General features: G+C 36.0%; 2 protein-coding genes across 2 annotated transcripts in view; both read right to left on the minus strand.

The window, feature by feature from the left end:
• Nucleotides 1–20,089, minus strand: part of LOC106663359 (B-cell receptor CD22-like) — a 569,781-nt gene that overhangs the window by 408,112 nt on the left and 141,580 nt on the right. The window lies entirely within an intron of this gene.
• On the minus strand, nt 6,322–7,751 carry LOC106673695 (hillarin-like). Its single transcript, XM_014405880.2, has 2 exons — nt 7,475–7,751; nt 6,322–7,307 (listed from the first exon to the last, which is right to left on the minus strand). Exons 1-2 carry the CDS (start codon nt 7,616–7,618, stop codon nt 7,020–7,022), a joined length of 432 nt encoding a protein of 143 aa, XP_014261366.1. The 5' UTR covers nt 7,619–7,751; the 3' UTR covers nt 6,322–7,019.

The raw sequence follows: 20,089 nt of genomic DNA on the forward strand, positions 1-20,089 counted from the left end.
CATTGACTTTTTTATCTCAAATAAAAACCTTTATTAATTGAAAGTATATTCACAATTTAAACTGAAAGCAAAAACCAATGAAAGATCGTTTTCAAAACAAAATTGACCTAAACGAGTTCTTGAGTTTTTAGTCGCCTTGCAGTTATTTTTCAAGGATTCGGCGCATATGTCAAACCGACATTTTTTCCTTATAAACATTCGTTGAAAAATATGTTGTGAAAAACGAGAGTTGACGGAAAAATACACAGCGTAAATAAATAGAGAGATTAATCGCACCGATGATAAAAGCAAATGTGTTCACTTACATACCTGATAAAATCACCATTTGTGTACATAAACAGGGAAAAATCGAACTCTTATTGATGGGAACGTTAAGTCAGCCAAGCCGAACTGAACAAAAACTGACAAAACCATGCTTTTTAAATGCCAAACAGGATTTAAAAACAAAAAAGAACAAAGACCTGTGGCGTGGCGAACGGCTATTTAGTTTAATTCCTCTAAGTCAGTTACAATCTGATGAAACACAACATCTTTCAAAATTATGATCTCAATTTGTGTTTTTATATTAATTCTTTTTTTTAATACATAGTTGTAAAAGGACTGGTGACGCTTTAATATTGTTACTGATCACTTTTAACGAGAGGTCGCTTGGCGTATTTTTGAGTCTACTTGTGGGATTATTTGGAAAAGGATGTAAGTTGAAAGGACGGATTGGAATTCAATGTAACTTGTTGCCAGGGCATGAACGAGAGGAATGTTGAGGTCGGTGTGTTTGATGAGATTGGATATGCATGATCATGAATTCCTAGGTCAGAATTCTACGAAAATTGAAACGCTTAATTGAACCCTAAAGGTCAAATCCGAAGTCCATATTGGCTTTATTACTGTTGTACGAATCGTTTGTTAATCCATGATGGTTTATAACATCGGTCAAGTAGTCAGGCGAGCACTAAGTATCGTCGTTTTAATTACAGTCTTTATATTGTATCGTTCGATGTCGATAAAATCGTTGGAGAAGGCATAGGGTCATCATTAGTTTAAAAGAGATAGGACCAAAGATACTGCCTTGGGGTACCACCGTTACCTAGGAATATAAGAGAGCGTGAATGGCCCTAGAAAAATTGGAAATATCTCTTAAGGATAGATTGATAGGTGGTGGAGAAAAATTTTATCTTAGGTGTAAACAGAGATGAGGATATTGATCTAGGAGACTGCCTTGAGAGAAACCTATGTTAACTGGGAAGACTGGAAAATGTGAATGGCCCTCGGAAAATTGAAAATACCTGTTGAGAGAAGTCAATAAGTGTTGGCGGAGACGTTTATCTTGGGAGTAAACAGGGATGATTATATGAGCTTTAATCCTTCCGTGGGGTCATAAGCGTTAACTGGGAAAACAAGAGATAGTGCATGGTCCTTATATTTCTGAAAACATCTGTTGAGGATAACTCAGTAGGTGCCAGAAGAGATGATTATCATGGGTGTAAACAGAGATGAAGATTAGAACTAGTATACTGCCTTGGGGGACAACAGCGTTAACTGGGAAAATAGGAGAGTGTGAATGGCCCTAGCAAAATTTCAAATAACTGTTGAGGAGGATGCCTCTGAGGTTAATTTATCGAGTGCTTTCTCGACGTCAAAGAATATTCCAAAATATTCTGTAAGGTCGAGGAAGGTCGCAATGACGTTTACGACACGATGGCACTGATGTACATCGAATTGTGCTTGAAACCATAATCTGTCCGTGGGTATTATGAACCGATATTGTTAAAAAGGATGAAAGCCTTTGATGAGGAGTCTGTCAAGAGGACTTCGCAAGGATAATACAGATAATAAGTTGATAGAAAATGAAAGAAGTGGTTTAATGAATGAGAAATTCCAAAGTGCAGAAAAATGGGTGTTTGTAATTTGTCAGAAATGTAAATTAGGAAAGTTCGGGTGTTTCAAAAATCAATGTGTCTTTAAGGTTATGATATCAGATACTTGAATTATTCCAAATAAAATAAAAACTTATTGGTCGGCATCTCTATTGCATATTGCCTGTTGTTATAAACAAAAGATCTTATCTTTCATCAGGTGCAAACAATTGACAAAAAAAGCCCATTTTTCTTGTTTATTTCATAGAGGGAAAATTGAACATTTTCTGGCAGGTAGATTGGTAGATTCGAACTGTGACGTTAAAGTTGGAAGTGGTAATTGTTGTAACGATTGTGGGAGGGGGGTTAATTTGGGTTTAGTCGTTCCCCCTTGACCGCCCATGTTCACGCTCAAATTCCCGTTAACGAAATAGTCAAACAAACGCCACTTTATTATCCTTTGACACCGGGCCGGGATGTAAACGTTACAACTTCTATGGAAAAAAAACCCACCCTTAAGGGCCAGAAACCTTTTCGCTGTTGAGTAAAAAGTTTAAATTTTAGTAAGCCTGGGTAGATAATCTCACTTTTTATGGGTTTTTTGTAAACCTTTTTTGGTTATACTAGTTCGAAAAATATTAAAGATATATTTATCGAACGTTCTTGACACGCTCTTATCAAAGAAGTGAAAGAGGTTAAAATATTTTTTTTAACTAGAAACAAAGTTTTTATTTGTTATTCGCACCAATAAAAAAAAACCAAAATACAATTTTTTGATAAAATCGAAAAATATTTTATCTCAAATTTTTTGCCTTACAAATGCTTATAATTTTTTTTTTCGTAAATCCCGAAAAGTGAGAACTTTGGAACAACATAACCGTTCTACAGGAAATATTACCGGTTTTATTACCCTATAAACTGCACGTAATAGCTACAAAGAGGCCCTCATATACAAATTAAAACAAGAGATAAAAAAATAAAATGTATGATGAGTTTCGTCAATTTCATCCTTAGTTTTCTCTCTCATAAGTCTAAATATTATTGTCTCAAACTAAAAGAAAACATTCACCATTTTAAAGGTTGAAATAAAGTTGAATACGGAACCAACTTAACCGTAATACTTAACATAAATCTAACTAACATAACATAATCCGTACTTCACCTAACAGTACCCAAATTAACAAAATCTAACCTAACCATAATCCTAACCTAACCTTACTATTTTAATCGTTACATTACACGGCTCTGACAGAACCCAAACCAACTTAACTGTAATACTACACCTAAACCTAACTAACGTAACATAACCTATACTTCTCCTAACCGTGTACCTAACTTAACAAAATCTAACCTGACCATAGAGGACCGCGGTAGCCGAGTGGTTAGCATGAGAGACTCTCACGCCGCGGTCGTGGGTTCGATTCCCACCGTCGCCTCTGGTCCTTTTTTCCCGATAACCCACAATTTGAACTCACAAGAATTCGTACCATGGCTAATATGCAAGATCATAAGGCCAAAAAAAATAAAAAAATAAAAAAAAAATTTAAAAAAAAAAAAAAACCTGACCATAATCCTAACCTAACCTTTCTATTTTAATCGTTACATAACCCGGCTCTGACAGAACCCAAACCAACTTAACTGTAATACTAAACCTAAACCTAACTAACGTAACATAACCTATACTTCTCCTAACCGTGTACCTAACTTAACAAAATCTAACCTGACCATAATCCCAACCCCCACCTTAATTTTCCTTTTCTAAATTAACAAAACCCTTGTCTGAAAGAACCTAAACCAACTTAACAGCAATACTAAACCTAAAACTAACTAACGTAATATAACCTTACCATATTTAACTTATCCATAATCCCAACCCTAACCCTTCCTCAACTTTCAGGACTTCACATAGCATAACACGTCTCTCAAACAACCCAATCCAACATAATCATAATCCTAAGCCTAAACCACACTAACGTAACTTAAATTCTAACGGTAGGTAATGTTAGATACGTATAACCGTACCAAACCTAACCTAAAAGCAATCCTCGTTAGCATGAAATCGTTGACGCAACAAAAATTGTACATACTGCCCTAAAACATATCCGTGTAAAAACAAATTGAAAGCATTAAAAGGATATGAAAGACCGTTCTATTGTGAGGACGTAGGACTTACTATTATGAAGAAACATTTTTGCTGACTACATTTTAAAATTTATTTAATTGTTGTTCAGTTCTATTTTACAAGTGTGCGGAATATGGACTAGCCCGAGGAGTCCGGATTCGTCATTTTCCCGTCTCTCCAACTCAAGGTATCTTTCGAAGAAAAGACTAGCGACATCCACAGACAATTTGTCCTTTAGGGATCACTGTTTTCCCCGAATATTACGATCAGATTGCGAACAGTTCGAATACCTTCCCCATTGTCATTCCAGTCAGAGAATTCGCCAGTTCGTGATCGAAGTCGGTCGGAAACTTCCCTAACGTCGTAATTAACATAGTGGTAATACATTGACATAAGTAATAAAAACAAAACGAACAGGGAAGCGAAAGTAATCAGAATTCAATAGAATATATACAGGTATATTCAGGGGGATGTGTAAGAACATCGAGAGTTCCTTTTTCTGAGCTTATAAGTTTAGTACACTTGAATTGATTAGAAGTGCTGAATCGAATGATGGTTGAAGTTAAACTGCGCGTCTTCAGCAAGCAAGAAAGTTTAAATAAACGTTAACTTAAACGTTCGAAACTCTTGGCTAAATTGACACATGTATTTAGAAAAATGCTGAAAAATAAGACTGCTAGTACTTTCCATCATTGAGGCCGTTCAAGGGGATTTTAACTACATTTAAAAATTCAACAGTTCAAAGGAAGTCTTACTGGATTTACATAAATGTCTGTAAATATTAGGGAGGGAGTAAATCAAGACTCGAGACATTGGAGAAAACTCTTGTCGGATTTTACCTCCTGCTACAGGTGTCGATAATTTCTCCGAAACCGGATAATCGTTTCACGAAAGAGCGCCTGCTTCGAATCTTATCCAAATCCGACGGATATTTCTGTGTACACGCGCCATCAGCGTTTCTTAATTAATTGATTTTATTAATAGAGTCATTGTTGTTGGGATCCTTGGGTTTATACCCACATGAAGCCGAGTGGGCGGGGAACGGGGAGAGGGAAATAAAGTGATATTTCGGAATTTATTTGACACGCGCTTTAAGCTTTTGACCTGTTTGATGTATTTCTGCTTCTTGAACACCAACGCAGAGCTTGGTAATTAAAGTCGAACGTAATTAATTAACTGTAACTGACTGATGTATAAAAATGGACTGTAAAAATGGCTGATTCGTTCATCAAGCTTCCTTCGATAAGTTACAACAAACAAAGGACACAAATAAATAAAAATAAAGCAGAAAGGAACGGGGCAGGAGTCCTGGAATCAAATACTCAAAACCCATAGTTAGGAGTGGTCTCTCATTTGTCTGTCCCTCTCTCTCACTCTCTCTCTCTCTCTCTCTCTCTCTCTCTCTTTCTCTTTCTCTCTCTCCCTCTCTCTCTCTCTCTCTCATGTTATGTTCAAATCCCGTCTGTGGCATAGGGATTCACGCTATCAATGAGTATCTTAGACAAAAAGACAAATTGAAAATCTGGAATTTACTAGGGGGGGGGGGGTTACGGTTACGTAAGGTTAGTTTAGGTTAACCGTTAGAGTTAGGAACAGGCTAGGTTACACATCCATGATTTAATGTTTTTCCAGAGAAAATATGCGAGTGTAAAGTGCAGGTTTTAATGCATCAAGTTGAATTATTAGCTACTATAAACTTCCTAATTAATAATTGTGTGTGAATTAATTAAAATGGAAATGTATTTGGGCTGGGTAGGCAATTTATTTTGTATGACCGTTTTCGTGTGATTGATTTCATGTTACCAAGAAGTGCGCATGGTTTGGGTTAGGTTAGACTAGGAATGGTTAGGTTAGGGTTAAGGTTAAGTAAGGTAGTTTAGGTTGATCGTTAGAGTTAGAAACAGATTTCGCTATATGTCCATGATTTCATGTTTTTCCAGAGAAATTATGTGAGTGTAAAACGCGAGTTTTAATAAATCTGGAAAGATGATCACACACTAAATACTCCATAATAATTAATTATATGACCACTTTCCTGTCATTGATTTTATGTTAACAGGAAGTGCTATGGTTTGATGGATATAGAATAGTTAGGTTAGGTTTTGCTTAAGGTTAAGTAAGTTAATGGCTAGGTTAAGTAGTAACTCCCTGATTCTCTTTCTCTCTCTCTCTCTCTCTCTCTCTCTCTCTCACTCTCTCTCTCTCTCTCACACACACACACACACACACACACACTCACTCACTCATTCACTATAAAATAGCACATTTCTCGAAAAATGTATTTTGAATTTGATTTAGCGCAAATAAAGAAACACTATTATTGGTGTATATCAATTTGATTTGTTATGTCAACATTTTATTATCAAAATAAATAACATTCAATTAATTTATATTAACAATATTTATATCGGAGTGTACATAACAACAATTATTTCACTAATGAACTTATTACAATTGATAATATTACATATAAACACATTATTGCAAAATAATTATACATTTATTTATACCATAGATAACATAGTCAAAATAAATAATTAGTGTGCTATAATATAACAATGTTCTTCTTCGCGTTGTAACAGAGAACATGGTGCAACTCTGCTTAATTATCATATTTTAGTGCGATCGTGTAATCGGTTATTGTACATTAAATTGTGTTATATGTGTGAGAATTGGTAAAGTTTATTTAAAAGATTCATCATTGTACATGGGATTAGTGAAAAATTATTACAAATTGCTCAATTAAAAAAGTTACGTTTCCAACAATCGATAAATTCATGTGCTTTTTATGCAAAATTTCTGTTGTAATGCGTTTATGCCAGATTCATTTTGGCATGAACATTTCGTATAATATTACATTGCAAAAAATTAATATCAAACTAATTTAATTAAACAATATAAATTTGTAGTTATAAGAAAACATTATTTGTAAAAAATCAATATATAAAATACGAATCATTGACACAAGTGTAACTGTTTACATCATCAATACAGTTTAAAATACTTTACAAAAGAATATTAATATATATTAACAGGAATTCGATTTAGTTTCTCTTAGAACTGTTTATAAGATATTTGCAACAGTGAGTGAGAAGGTATTTTTCTGGGGTTCTACCCATTTCTCTTGTGTATATATCCAACCCATATTGTCCTTCCTCGGGAAAAGAAAGTGAAAATGTCACCATATCACTGTCCGCTATAGCGTAGGATACATATTTTGATAATCTCTTTTCCTCGATACCATTCTTATGCAACGTCGCCATAAAATCTATCAAAGGCCTCGACATTCTAAATTGTATTTCAAGTTCCCGTCCAGCAAAAATCAAAGCCTCCTACAAACAAAACCCTTAATTATGATCTAATTTTGATTACATAATGATTTAGATTGTTTAATTTTTCATAATAAAGAAAATGGATTGTTAACTGGTCGACCGAAAATTGAATGAAATGGTTTTTTTTCCATTTATATATTCTAAATAGTTTATTGTTGTCGTTTTACCTGGTGTGTTATTGGTATCAATCCAAAGAGTCTTGTAGCTTTCGTCGGACCCCACTCTCCGCTCGCACAATCCGGTAACGGCACCATAACTGTCTGTAAATCTTCGCACATGATTTTAAATTTGCAAACACTTTTAAATTTCATCGGTTCGCCTGTCAGGTATTCTTTAGGTGTGACAGTGTTTGCGAAAATGTCGAGCAAAAACGCTCCGCTGCTCGGTGCATGGACTCTAAACGAGACTATGTTGCCTAAAACAGACTAAGGAAACATTTATTGAAAAAATTAAAACAGTACTAGTGTGTTATTAATAAAATTATTATAAAATTTAACTCGTTTAGTGACCGGTAGTCAATGATTATTCGGAGATCGTGAAATGCGGTCTGGTATGACGTAGGTTTCAGAAAAACATTTCCTTTATCGTGTCAACGTTTCGATCTTTATTGAGATCATCTTCAGGGCACAAAGTGTTTGTTTTCCGTGTAGATGTGTCATTCTTGTCTGTCGTGTTGATAGCGCTCTCATTTTTGTCACACAACGGACAAGAATGACACATCTACAAGGAAAACAAACACTNATCTCTCTCTCTCTCTCCTGGGCCCTAGCATATGTAGGAGTAGAGGGAAACTAGAGCGAATGCCCTTGCAAGGAAATGGATTGCTATACCAATGATATGTTCAAATCCCTTCTGTGGTATAGAGATTCACGCTATCAATGAGAATCTTAGATAAAAAGACAAATTGAAAATGTGGAATTTACTCATTGGACAAAAACAATCCAACAAACACTCATTCAAGCAAGGCATTCAAGGAAGCAGGAAAAATTTCATATCCTGACAGAATTCTTGAATGGGCACAGCAGACTGAATGGGAGTCTGAAGAAGATTGGGATAATCCAACAGATTTTGCCATGAAGCAGAGAAGACACCTAGTAACAAACTGTGGCGCCACATTTTCCTTCAGGAGGAAGTGTTTTGTGATGTAAAACGTGGCCGTAGAAGAAATTCAACCACTGAACCCGGGCGTACTAACTATTCAAATTTCTTGATCCACTGGAAATCACCTGTGTGCTGTAGGTAGGAATAGCTCTCAAAGGGCGCAGTATATATTATACACACCGGAATATTAATCTATGTTTATAAATACTAGTTAAGTGCACATTCATGAAGACAAAAACGTCATTCAAAATAAAGAAAAAAGCAGGTAAGCTGAGAACACACCCGATGCAACGCTATGCGACGCTATCCGACGCAATTCCATGTCCAATTTTCCATAAGACTTTATTACCCCTGTGCACATCGGCCCGATGCTACGCAACGCTATGCGATCCTGTCCTACTGTCCAGATTTTCGTCGAGTAGGATCGAGTATAGTCGAAGACAAAAGAACCGGACACTCATATTTTTATTCAAACTACATGTATTATTGTCGTTATATTAATTACAACGAACTTATTTTAATATAAACCAAATTAACCGAGATCGAAAATTCATTAATTTTTATTTGAAAAAAGAAAATTAATTTTAATGGTTTGGTAGGAAATTGATCAAAACACCGGAATACCATTTTTTTGAAATCATGAATTTAACTAACAATTTATTTCATGGTTTTGCTCATAAAATTGCACCATTTTCGTCGTGTAGCGTCGGAATAGGACACTCATATTTTTTGTAGTTTATTTCAAACTAAGTAGTAAGTGTAATTTTGTCGTTATATTAATTACTACATTTCTATTTTAATGTAAACCAAATTAAACTAGATCAAAAATTCATTAGTTTTTATAAAAATTATTTATTTATGATGAGTAAAAAGAAAATGTATAAAAACAGCGGAATAACTTTATTTAAAGCAATTAGTTTAACAAACAATTTATTACATGGTTGTGCCCATAAAATTAAACTAACAATTTATTATATGGTTGTGCCCATAAAATTAAACTAACAATTTATTACATGGTTTGTCTCAAAATAATGTATTAAGAACTAAAGAGGCGTTGGGATTGTGATACTGATTTGTGATACACGCTGTGTGACTGTACGTGGTGTGCGCTTGACGTCATATAGATGTTCACACCCTACCAAAACGTGACAAGGCGTCGGGTAGAATCGGGTAAGGGTTGTTCCCCGCTTTACCCGAAGGCTCATAACTCTTGAGATAGTTTCGCCAAAAAAAATTTTTACCTTTTCAGTTTGTACATGGAGATCTGTTAAATTAACGATTAATTCCGTGCGTAGTGCCTTCCTTGTAATAATTGCTGTTAGTGTAACCATGGTTTATTCATAGTTGTTCATCATCAACACCGCTTACCTTCTGAGGTTTCAGAAAAAAAGGCTACATTTTCAGAATATCAATTAATAGTATTTAAATTGCATTTTTTTTAAGGGAAAGCGATTTTGGTTTAATCTGCGTCACTAGGAATTTAGAAGCTCCATATTATAAGTTAAAATTTATAACATAAACCTTGAATACTAATTACTTGACGTCTACAACAGACTGCTCACATTCCTTTGATCTGAAAATGTTCAATAATTATCCTGTTCCCAAAAACGGGAAACTCCTCATATCTTGCCGAACGCCCGTATAAAACTTAACTGCTGAAAAATGAAGAGGGATATTGCCAACTTTGTAGTATTTACTTTTCCTAGTACTTTTATTTTATTTTTATTATAAATTGCGTTAAAGTTTATTAGAAATTATTGTTTTTTACTGAAGGAAAATTTAATTAAGGGAAAAATAACAAAATAAAAAGTTTTAATTCCATAATTTTGTTTATTGGGCACAATATTTTTTTAAAAAGAATTGATACCATGTATAATGTTGTGTTAACTAAAATCCCTTTGCACCTGTTTGGCATATGGTTAATAAGTTTGTCACTAATTTCATAAGGAATTTCACTCCATAGATCCAACGCTGCACTCATTTGTTTTAGATCAACTGGCTGCGGATGGTGATCGAAATAGAACGCATCACACTTGTGCTCAATGGAATTGAAGACGGGATACAATGGGGGAAGCCCTATTTAAAAAGGGATCGACGTATGAGGCCAGAAACTACCGTGGATTATCCTTTATGAACTGTATAGGCAAACTGTTCTATGGACTTCTTTTAAACAGATTGGAGTCGTTCGTCGAATGGAATAAAATTCTCAATGAGTGCCAGGCCGGCTTTAGAAAGGGATATTCGACGGTCGACTGGATATTTGTTTTGGTTAATATCACCAAAATGGGATTACACAGAAAAGGAAGAAAACTTTAAGCCCTTTTTGTTGACTTAAAAGCTGCTTTTGATACGGTAGATAGGGATGCGTTGTTCCTAAAACTGTTTAATATAGGTATATCTTCTCGTTTCATAGCGATCATACGAAATTTGTATTCTGAATCAATCTCGTCAGTGTGGACGCCGTTTGGAAGAAAAGAAGCCTTTAAAGTTGGCAGTGGTGTAAGGCAAGGCTGTCTATTAAGCCCCCTCCTATTCGCGTTGTTCTTGAACGATTTTGATATATTGGTGACGGGAGTGTCAGTGGGACGCGTGGATAAAAGAACTTATGTACGCTGACGACATCGTAATTCTTGCTGACAATCCACGTGGCTTACAAAAGAATATTACCAAACTAGAGGAATACTGTGATACGTGGAATCTTAGGGTGAATCTGGAAAAGTCGAAGATAGTTGTTTTCCGCAGGGGAGGTAGGCTTGGCTCGAAAGAGCGTTGGAAATACAAAGGTTACGATATAGAAGTGGTAAATCGTTATACATACCTAGGAGTACAACTGACTTCTCGACTTTCTTGGAAATCCCACTTCTCGGAGAAATCGTGTTCGGCCAAGTTTGCCCTTAATTCTGTTTGGCGAGAGCAATGATGCAGCCCCAGATCCCGCTAATGGCTAGGCTGCATATCTTTAACGCGGTCTCACGCTCAATTCTGTGTTATGCTGCACAAGTATGGGGATCAGAGGAATTCGTGGAGATGGAGAGAGTGCTGTGGTTCTTCATACGAAAACTGTTCAGTCTTCCAAACTACACTCCAATTTGCATACTGCACATTGAAACCGGCCTTCACCCCATCTTTCTATTCACGTTGACTCTGAGTGGTCGTTATTTGGTTAAGGTGCTCCGAATGGACCACTCCAGATTCCCCCGTATGGTGGCTGAAGAGATCATCAGGCTGGGGATATCTTGGGCTGCTGACTGGGGGAGACTGGCGGACAGGGGGGTTTGTCCTTTCTGCAACCCGAGAGTAAGGCTCTCTCTCTTCAACTCCAGTCAATTATTAGACGACTGAAAGATAGTTTTATGGTGAGCAACATAGAGAGAGTGCAGACTTCCCCTCGAAACCGTATATACAGGATGCTAGATCACGGAGTCAGATGTGCCAGCTTGGTTGAGGACCAAAAGCCAAATAAGAAAATTACAGACATACGTTGGATCCTAAAATTGAGGGGAGAATTGCTGAACCTACGGCATAAGCCGTATGATCTCCTCAGCCAACAGGAGTGTGAGTTACCGGGTAAAGGAAGACATATACCATTTTGTCGCGGAATGCCCCATTCTGTCCCCCTATCGTTTGTCTGCGTTCGGGGAAAGAACCGTATCAATGGACAGATGCCTCAGATTGCTAAACGGACCAGATTGGACAAACTTGGTAAATTATGCTAAAGCGGCCTGGGCCTATCGAAGGCTAATAGTAAACGAATTTAATTAGTAATTCTCTTTTCTTTTCCCCTTTTACTGCCCATCTCTTTGCCCCCGCTCTTTCCCTTGATATTTGGTGTTTCTGTTTCTCCGGTCTCAGCTCCGCTCATTGATTTTTACTTCTCAGTTTTGTGTCCTTTTGATTTAGTATTTTGTTATAGATATTACACTTAGCATAGATTTAGTTTAATGCATTTGTACGTTTATTTTACAGGATTAGTCAATAATTAATCCAAGCTCCGGCAGACGGTTACCTTGCCGTATTAAGTTTATTTTCTTGTCTGAATTATATGTAATTTTTTTCTTCTTGTGTGCAATAAACTTATTATTATTATTATTATTACAATGGGGGAAGGGGAAGATGGGAAATTCCCAGGTTTTCTAAACATTGATGAACAACTGTCTCTATGAGGTCAATCATTGCCATCCACAAATCGAAAATCCCTGCCAATGAGAACTCTGGTTGAGGGATGTATTCCTCCATAATTTCTTGGATATAACGGACGGTCGTGAGGTTGCCTTCAATAATATGGAGTCCAGTTCGTCCTCCAGTGTAAATCCCAACCGAGACCACTACACCGCCTCCTCCAAACTGCACTGAAGGGAGCACGTACTGGGGCTTTGTTCGCATCCCCTGTGAGAACAGTAGACTATTCGAGCTCTTTTCCCTATAAAGACAGAAAAGCAACTTATCAGTAAATATAACAGCATTCCAATTGGTATTCGCTTCTAGGCGTTCTCTGCACCATGTCCTCCTGAGCTGCCTGCCAGTTAGGTGGCAGACTGTCGCTGCAGGATATCTCAAAGGGGCATACGATGAGAGGCCAACTCTCCAAAAACGATTATGAATTGTTTGTTTTGAAAAAGGCCTTGGCAAAACATCTTCTAATTCACTTGGGATCTGGCGGGCACTGTGGAAAGGTTCTGTCTTACAGCGCTGACAATATTTCTGTGAGATTCACGACCAGGCCTCCTATTCACACGTCCAGTCTCTCAGAATCGGGCTAAAACCTGGGAGACCAGCTCTGTAACACGCCAACTGCCTCTGCGATATCCATTGCCGGTGACCTCAATTACTCATTCTCACAATAATATTGGGAAATTCTGGTTCAAGATGAAGTCTTTTCGTGGGTAAAGAGAATACAATTGGATTAAAATGGTGAAAGACGAGAAAATGTGTTTGTTTCTAAAATAAGTACTGTTCATGTTTACTATTCTTAAGTAAATCCGTTTTTAAAAAGAGGATTAACATTTTGTCGTTTTTGGTTTGTATTTTATATTTAGTTTTATCATACTAACAAGAATATATCGGCTAATTTGATTAAGATCATTACAAAAAGGATAAATATCCGTATTCATTTATGAGCAATTTATGTGTGGGATCTTTCTCAAACGATTTATCACAAATTCATTCATTCCACCCAGCAGGTGCTTCGCAGTTGTCCGATTATCAATTGTACAAATATGTTTCTCGTAATGTAAACATAACGCAGGCCTTGATGATGACCTTAAAATAAGTCAAAAGTTTAGCAGTAACAAATGAATTGCTTTTGCTTCAAAACCAAACCTTGATCTAGAGTGTTTGTGAATTATTTTAATTTCATTTATTTTAATGACAGACCTAATTACAATATTGTTTTTTTAAATAATTTTTTGATAATGTTGTCTTTTAACTTTTACATTTTTACGCGGCGTATTTAGCCGAAGGTTGTGGGTTCGTATCCCTCTTGTGACACTGACTTTTTTATCTCAGCCAAAACCTTAATTAACTGAAAAAGAATTTATTTGGTAAAGCGGACCACAAAACCTAATAAATTTTTAATAATCAATAAAACCTTTATTTCAATATTAAATTTGGGATTTTAAATAACTAATTACCCCCGACTCCGGAAGGAAACTTGGTTAAAGTTCAAGGAAATTTGGTTCAAGCATAACATTAGTAAAACTTACTGCATGGATATCATGTTCGTTTGTTCGGTTTGTATTTTGTCTGTTACTATCACAAAATAATTAATACCCTTACCATTTATTGACCACCATTATCATTACAGCAAACAAACTAACATAAATTACTTAGAGCCAAGGCAAATAATGCAAATAAAGTGTCACAACACAAAAAGGGGTAGTTTTTAAGAGTATCACAGCTGGATTTTTAGAGTTTTGTGTTTCAGCTTAAGTCTTGGACAAACAAAAAACATATATTGATAGAGCATGACTGTTTTTATTGCCAATAAACGTAACAAGGGGCGTCAGTGGTTTAGGCGTTGACAGGCGCTCATCACTGTAAGGTGAAGATCCCGGGTTCGAATCCGACATACTTACAAATGGGATTTTTTCAAAAACACCCGGCACGGTTGATATGACTTCTGCTGTTGCCAACCCTCGTTTAAAAAAAAACCGTGTGCTTAATGAATAAGTAAAAAAAGTAAACTTTAATTTGTCTGTTCTGTAAAATTTGCGTTTGTTGAGCTGTGCCATTTTTCTTGTGGGTGTCCGATAAAACCACGCATGTTTATATTAATATGATTTCAATTCAATGACTTATTTGCTGATTTGATTCATTGACTTGTGATAATGTACAGATTTGAGAGAACTTGAAAAATACTTTACAAGCGTAAATAGAGGTCGGCAGTGTAAAGGAGGCCCCCTGTACTCAGTCGGCCCATAATTTATAGCTTTTCATCATTAGAACCCCGCTCATTGGCCGGTACGGCTTGTAATTTTCATTGGGGCTAATTACTAGGAAAATTCCTAAATTTTGTACTCCCTTGTGTACAAACGGCCGTTTTATCGACGACCGCCAAATTGGCCTAGTTCGGATGAGAATCGATGGACGGTTTGAATTTCGGACAACCGTCAATTCGAAAAGCTCGACTTTTTTTCCTTTTTTTAACTAATTGCCTTCGTTTGTTATTCTTCAATATGTGAAAGTGAATACAGAGAGAATGAAACCGTCATTGAATATGCAATCGTGGATTGTTTTTCTCCCCCTACCCCCATGACACACAATTTTGTATTTTAACGTTTTATTTCATTCCAGATAAATCATTTTAAAGCATAATTGATTTTCTAAATTTATTTATTAAGTTTTAGTCAATATTAGTTAATTTATTTTAATGGAAATATTGCTGTTTAAGGCAGACAAGGCCAAACTTACAATTAGATCAACGCCTCCACATTTGTGCACTTATTTCAAAAAACGTTTATTAAATCTGAGAGATAAATTCGTCGCGCGTTTTTAAATGTATGTAGAACTGTTATGGATAATAATAAATTTAGTTTTAATTGAACAATTAATTTTAAATTTTGAAACTGCTCTTTGACTACCTGTCTCAAGTCTTCACATCCGAACATACATAAACCAACCCACATCGCAGAGGTTGAACAACAAATAAATTCACCCTTCAAGTTCACGTTAACTCCCAAATCTTTCCTTCCTTCACAGATTAAATATTTAATTAAAAAGTTACGTTCCCGAAAAGACCCAGGATATGACCTAATTACAACCAACGTACTGCAAAAATTAAACAAAAAGTCTGCCCTTTCTGACAACAAAGTCTACACCTGTATTAAGACCACATACTTCCACAAATAGTGGAAATATTCTGTAATTAACATGATTCCAAAAGCCAACATCCAACCTCCTACCGCTCTGTTAGTCTCCTATTCTAGGCAAAACCCTTGAAAAGCTTCTCCTAAAAACATTTATATCAAGAGCTGAAATTGAGAATGTCCTACCTCGCCACCAGTTTGGCTTCCGCTCGTTTTATACCATTCAATAGGTGCATCGCTATATCATCTTAATAGTGCAGAAACAGTATTGCTCCGGTCTTTCTCGAGGTGGGTCGTGTATGATCGGGTATGTCACTCTGGTTTGCTGTTTAAGCTTAAGGGCCTTCCTTTTACGTATCTTTTAATTATTAATCCATTTACGTTTTCGTAGTCAATTGACCAAGTTAGTTCTTTCAATCAATTAATTATTCTTTCTAAGGTCTTGGTTGAGATAAAAAAAGTCAGCGTCACGAGCGGGATTCGAACCCACGATCTTCGACTAAATACGCCGCTGCTCTACCACTTGAGCTATCGTGACCTCGATCCACTCGGACACCAACTTCCTATCTCAACCCGACCTTTTTTTATCTCAACTAAAAACCTTAATTAATTGTAATATATTAATTGGTCAAGCGGACCACGAAATTAGTGAATTTAAAAATAAATAAATTACAATTAACTAAGATTTTTAGTCGAGATAAAAAAGTCAATCGCACGAACGGGATTCGAACCCACGACCTTCGGCTTGATACGCCGCTGCTACCACTTGAGCTATCGTGACCTCGATCCACTCGGACACCAACTTCCTATCTCAACCCGACTTTTTTTTTATCTCAACTAAAAACCTTAACTAATTGTAATATATTAATTGGTCAAGCGGACCACGAAATTAGTGAATTTAAAAATAAATAAAGTACAATTAACTAAGGTTTTTAGTTGAGATAAAAAAGTCAATCGCACGAACGGGATTCGAACCCACGATCTTCGGCTAGATACGCCGCTGCTCTATCACTTGAGCTATCGTGACTTCGATCTACTCAGACACCAACTCCCCATCTCAACCCGATCTTTCGTATTTTCCCTCCTTTTTGCCATTTTTTTAATCGGATCACCAAACCTATTCGCTATTTTTAAATTTAAAAAAAATTAAAACAGGTTTCAATGAAAAAATAGTTAGAAAGGAAACATTATAAAAATTATTAAACATTTGAATCTGACTGTAAAAATATTCTAAAACACTTCCAGTGCAGCAATTTTTTTATAAAACCAATAGATACGGAAAATACTGCAGAAGCTCTGTATTTTGGCTCTTATCTGCCCGTAAATACAGTCTTGCCAGGCTAACCAAATATCACGAAAAATCTTAATTTGGTTCATATATTCCTGGAGGTTTATACAAGATCCTGATAAATAATAAATAAAACAATTTCTGGTGTGTTAATTTTATTTAAAAAATCTTTGGCTCGTATTTTGAATGGACTACTTTAAAGCTGAACAGTCGAATGGAGTGGTCGTAAATCATATTGATGGTTTGGGTCACAAGGTTTAATTTTGTTCATCATTATAAATATGTTTTCAACTTTTGCCATATTACATATGTAAAGAAATATTGCCTAGAACAGAAAAAGAAAAAATTCAATTCCTTCTTTTCAAGGCGGGGTTAGAACCTTTGAAATTGACTTGTTCGCATTTTTGAGGGAAAATCTCATAGTACATTAATATGCAATCGGTCCGATAAGAAGTTGAAAGCTTTTAGGCAACTTGCTATTGGCTTATGTCCGAGAATTTCGAGTATTGAATGTCTTTTGTTCCTGGGTAAATTTTCCGACGACGAAATTGGGGTTGTTAGGACTAATCCGTGGTTATGCCCGGCCCGGTGTCCTTCCTCTGATATATTGGATTTCCAGCTTGCAGGGGCCACTTTGAAATTCAATGTGATCAACTTTTGTTAAAAAGGGTCGCAACTCTTAAATAACAGGCAATCTTTATCCGCCTCGTTGATTTCCTTTTCTTTCAACCGAGCTCAAACGGAGTTGGAAAACACGATTGCTTTGCATCTCTCCCAGAGAAATTTCACTTATTTACTAAAAAACCCAAAGACTCTGATAAATATCTCTAGCTTTAACCTAATATGACAAATTTGCCATTTATAGGTACCACATTTAAAGGAACATTTTCATGTCAGCGTGCCATATTTACAATTAAAAACATAAAACATGCAAATTGGTTGCCTTGTAACATCAGAAAGAAAAAAGGCCGTTTCTATTTTGATTTGCACCGTTTGTCTGTCAAAATTCCGAGCACTGAATATATTTTCAAAAAGTCAGCTTTTATACGCTTTGTAAGAATAAGGAAATTCAACAGGTCGATCATTTTTGTATTGTTTCATTTCGAAACATTTTTTCATTCAACCATTTTTGTATTTTTTGGGGAAATTAAAATAACGTTTCATTTATTCATTTATCAGAATTTTTTACAATCATCCAGGCCTCTACGAACCACATTCAGATTTTGGAACAAAAAATATATAAATTCTGCAGTCTTTTTCGTATCATTTGGTTGTATAAAAAATCTCTGCACTGAAAGTATTTAAAAAAATGAATAAGCCAAAGCCCTCGCAGGTGCCCCTTATGCAGAGAAAGGTTGCTCGATGTGTCCCACATACTGGAAACATGTCATACCTTGGCTCCCTACAGGGAGCGTGTAGGCATGTCATCCAGTCTGAAAATAGTACTCGAGCACTGCAGCGTGTTTCTGGGTCCCCTGTTCCGCTTTTTAGGGGAAATTTGGGTTTTTCATTGTATAAAATATGCATTATGTGTTGTATGTCTATATGTTTTGTCTAAGTGCATGTATTTATTAGCGTGAATGGCGAGGGGTGAGGGTGAAATATAACGACATCATCGCCCCTCGAACGTTGAGAGCGAATGAGTGTGTGTTCTGGGTCGATGGCGGAATATTTATAAATGTACTTCACCGACCAAACGGAATAAGTGTACTGTATGGATGTATTTATGCGTATAAATGTATTTATTTGTATGAATGTAGGGTTTGAAAGGGTAAATAGGATTAGACTTAATTATGGGCTGAAATGGCTTAGATGTCGGAAGCCCCAGTCAAAAAAAAATAAGGAGAAACACATTTTTAATCAGTTTTGTATTATTTGCTTTCGAAATATTCTTTCATTGAACACTTTTTTAATATTTCTAATAAAATTAATACACCAAAAATTGTTCTATTTATTATTTATTATTTATCAGGATCTTGTATAAACCTCCAGAATTATATGAACCACATTAAGATTTTTCGTAATATCATTTCATTTGCTTAGTAGACTGCGTTTTAGGGCCTAAAAGAGCCAAAAATATGGAAGTATTATTTTCCGCATTTATTCGTTTTATAAAAAAAAATTCCTGCACTGGAAGTGTTTTAAAAAATGATTAAAGTCAGCTAGGCATTGGAAAAATAAGGAGATTCAACTGTTTAATAATTTTTGTACTATATTCTTTCTAACTATTTTTATTGAAACTTTTTTCAAGACTCGGGATATTCTCTATCGAATACACGAAAGTGCTCCTGACGAGCAATTAGATGCTATCTAGGAGAGGCTGTTTGTGAGAACAGACCAGGTTTAAGAAACCATAAAGCCAGTCTTCAATGGGCTTATATAGAAAAAAGGGCGTTTGGCCCTAAACTGTACTAAGGCAGTTACGGAAGCATGGATAAAGGGCCGAGAGAAGGAACTAACTCCCAGGAATGACGCGAGGCGTAGTGGTAAAAGAAAAAGTCCTCCCACGCCCGCAGATAGTGATGGGACACTTCCCAAATTGCCATATGAAAAGAGATACTAACGAGAAAGTCCTCTGGTTTTTCAAGAAACAAAATGAAGGATTCCTAGTAGAGGCTTGGAAGTTGTCAAAAGAAAGGAGGAAGACAAATTAGTGATACAGTACTCAACATTCGCGAGTTTCACTTATTGGCCAAAATAAATCGTATGGATGGAAATTTCGAAAATGTTCATTTATAAAAAAAATACCCATAAATGCGATAATACGTTAATCATAGAAATGAATGTGCTTTTTTACTGGAATCTCAACATTCGCGTATTCGACATTCGCGTAGTTTTTCGCCAATGTTGAGGGATTACTGTACATACAATTTAGTGGTCATCCACCATGGATCAGCAGAGGCTATGAGGAAAATGGACAAGGTAAATTTCAAATTTAGTACGGCAAAGCTGGATATCTAATACAAATTATATGACATGCGAGAATCGGACAAGCTCACTCCTACTACTTCGACCAATGATGAGGTCGAAAAACTCCCAGAGGACGACCAGCCCCAAGTACATCAGGGTGCAGAAAAAGGTATCAACTC

Source organism: Cimex lectularius, unplaced genomic scaffold (genome assembly GCF_000648675.2).
Source record: "Cimex lectularius strain Harlan isolate CLEC.00 unplaced genomic scaffold, Clec_2.1 scaffold78, whole genome shotgun sequence".
NCBI lineage: Eukaryota > Metazoa > Arthropoda > Insecta > Hemiptera > Cimicidae > Cimex > Cimex lectularius.